This window comes from Saprolegnia parasitica (assembly GCF_000151545.1).
Source record: "Saprolegnia parasitica CBS 223.65 unplaced genomic scaffold supercont2.1079, whole genome shotgun sequence".
NCBI lineage: Eukaryota > Oomycota > Saprolegniomycetes > Saprolegniales > Saprolegniaceae > Saprolegnia > Saprolegnia parasitica.
This window is the reverse complement of record NW_012157473.1, coordinates 1-2,490: the sequence shown is the minus strand read 5'-3', so window position 1 is coordinate 2,490 and position 2,490 is coordinate 1. Positions and strand designations below refer to the sequence as shown.

The following is a 2,490-nucleotide window of genomic DNA, read 5'->3' as shown; positions in this document are numbered from 1 at the left end:
GTTGCGCCAGTAGCAGTCGACAGGCGTCGAGCTGGTCGTGGCACTCGCGCGCGCGCTTCTCCGACTCTACAACATGCGACATGAGATAGTATGTCCGTGGATCGATAGACAAGTTGTTGTTGTTGTTGCTTACGGGCCGCGCGAAGTGCGAGGTCGTTGGCCTGGTCCCTCAACGCGGCATTTTCGTTTTCCATCACCATCAGCGAGCGCCGCACGATATCGATTTCGGCTTGGGCCGCGTCGGCATTTTTTCGGTTGACCTCGGTCGTCTTGGTTACTGAAAGACGCAGCGCATCCAAGTCTCGCTGGGCGGTCGTGTACTGCAAGGTTGCAGCTTCGAGTTGGTTGGAAAGGCTTTGAATGCGCAGTTCTTGGCCCATGACGCGCTCTTCCAAAGCGCTGCCATTTTGGAGCGTTTAGCGGCGAAACGCTGTACATTGTACACAGTGCGTACCGGTGAAGGGAGCTGTTGTGGTGGTCGGCAACATCCAGCACTTGCTTTTGAACACTGGCACGCTCCTCAAGCTCGTCTCGGTCGGCTTTGATACTCTGCAGCGCCCGTTTGAGCGCCGAGAGCTCGTCCTGAAGACTGTACGCGTCGTCGGCGCAGTCGGGACAGATGCACTCGAGCGGATTGTTGCTGGCCGACGGAAGACAAGAGGGGTGCCAAAAGCGTCCGCAGTTGCCGTCGCAAAGCACAAGCTCGGGCTCGCTGCTGGCGCACACATGGCACGTCGATCGGAGGCTGGTGTCGCTGTTGGCGCTCGCTAATGGCGGCGGGTCGGTGGCGGTACTGGTGCCGCTGCAGCGCGGACACACGGTCGTCTTGCTCTCGAGCGATGCAACGTAGACCGACAGAGCGGCACTAGATGTGGTCAAGTTGTCTTTTTTCAAAAGACGCCACAATTGGGAAATACACTTTGAGTTCGAGAGTCTGCAGCAGTTGCTTGTACTCGGAGATCGTCCGCTCGGTATTGACTTGCGGCGAGTTGGTCACGTGTTGCGCCCTTGCGCCAAACCGAATCGTCGAGAGCGTCTCTTCCTAGTCCACTTTAAAAGTTAGAATCGATCTTCGCCACGAGGGAAAAAGAACATACCAAGTTTGTCGCACTGCTTGAACATGTCAAAATGAGGTGCGTTTTTGCGTTGCCCCCCAGCGAGTTCTACACCGCGTCGATACCTCGGATTCCATGGCCAGTTGCACCCACCTGGAGAAGCCGCGTGAGTTTGCTGTCCCGGTATGGAATGTGCTTGGACCGTCCGTCCGTGAGTGCGTTGATGACAAGTCCAAGCGCTGTGAGTGACTACGCACATCTCTCCAACGCCACGTTCACGCTTGCAAATCGGTGAACCTTGTTGATGTGCTTGGCTTCGTCAAGGCGCTTGCCCGATGCAGCGGTCTTGCGCACCATCTCCGACCCAGCGAGGTCCACGAGGTAGAGCTTGCCTACAGAGTGCCTTAGCGCGTTAATATGAACCGGACAGGTACTCTAACCTGTTTGCTTGAGGCCCGACGGAAAGCGCTGGGTGACGGTGAGCACAAAAATGCAGTGGCTGCGACTCGACTCGGCGTTCATCAAGTGTGCCCCCATGGAGCGCCCCATCAGTCCTTTCTGAACGAGTCGGAGAGTTGACGGCGGATCCGCCACCACGATGTCGGCCGCGCCTTGGACCCAGATGCCTCGCTCTCTATATCACATCGGTGCATATATTGTCTTTCGAAAAAGGACAACTTGTCTTCGCGGATGCGCAGATGGGCGTTCGAGGGGTTGAGAAGGTCCTGGAGCTTTTCTTGGTAGACTTCAAAGAGGCCCGTCGACACCTCTGTCGCGGCGTCTACAGACCCAGTAGTATCCACACCCGCGCACCCAGTGGAAGCGAACCCGACGGTCGCGCTGCGATTGCCTCGAACGTTCGCTGTACGAGGCGTGGAAGTATGCCTTTTTCGGTCTTGGAGCCGAGAATTGTGTGCGTCTTGCCGCTTCCTAGGGAGCACTGCCAAGTGACGCGGCCACGTCATCATCCCTCTTCAACACGACCTGTCTGCCCATAGGCAAGGATCGTGCAATTGTAGCCATTCAGGAGCTCTTCAATGACCGGTATCCCAATGTGTTCAAAGATGGTTTCTTGGGTCGTCTCGGGGGGAAAGACGCGGTCAAAGGAAAACTGCGTGCCCTTCATACTTGGGAGAACCACCGTCGTCGGCCCTGGAAACTCGAGGCCGAGCGCGCTTCCATCGTCGTTGCCACCGCGGAAGCGGCAACTCACCTGGACGGTTTGCGCCATCCCTTGCATGCTCGTTGTAGGACGGTTTCGCCCCCGCCCCCACCCCTAGCCCCCGTAGCGAATCTGCACGACGGTCTATGGATATACTGAAGCAGCCATGACGCCGCCGGCGATCGTATGCGCTGTCGTGTAATCTTTTCATATGATAAAAGTGTGTGGACAACTTGTCTTGAATCCAAATGGACTGTTCACTTTACGGCGTGC

The 2,490-nt window shown here is 56.9% G+C and overlaps 1 protein-coding gene across 1 annotated transcript; it reads right to left on the bottom strand.

Annotated features, from left to right (window-relative positions):
* Nucleotides 1-21: 21 nt before the first annotated feature.
* SPRG_18259 (hypothetical protein) lies at nucleotides 22-2,295 on the bottom strand (the record flags this gene model as incomplete). The annotated part of the gene is made up of 11 exons (XM_012357697.1): nucleotides 22-66; nucleotides 134-399; nucleotides 455-865; nucleotides 918-1,042; nucleotides 1,098-1,163; nucleotides 1,209-1,304; nucleotides 1,353-1,447; nucleotides 1,496-1,689; nucleotides 1,734-1,836; nucleotides 1,884-1,985; nucleotides 2,040-2,295. Coding segments are annotated over 11 exons (1,759 nt in total), but the record flags the coding sequence as incomplete, so codon positions are not given.
* Nucleotides 2,296-2,490: the final 195 nt, after the last annotated feature.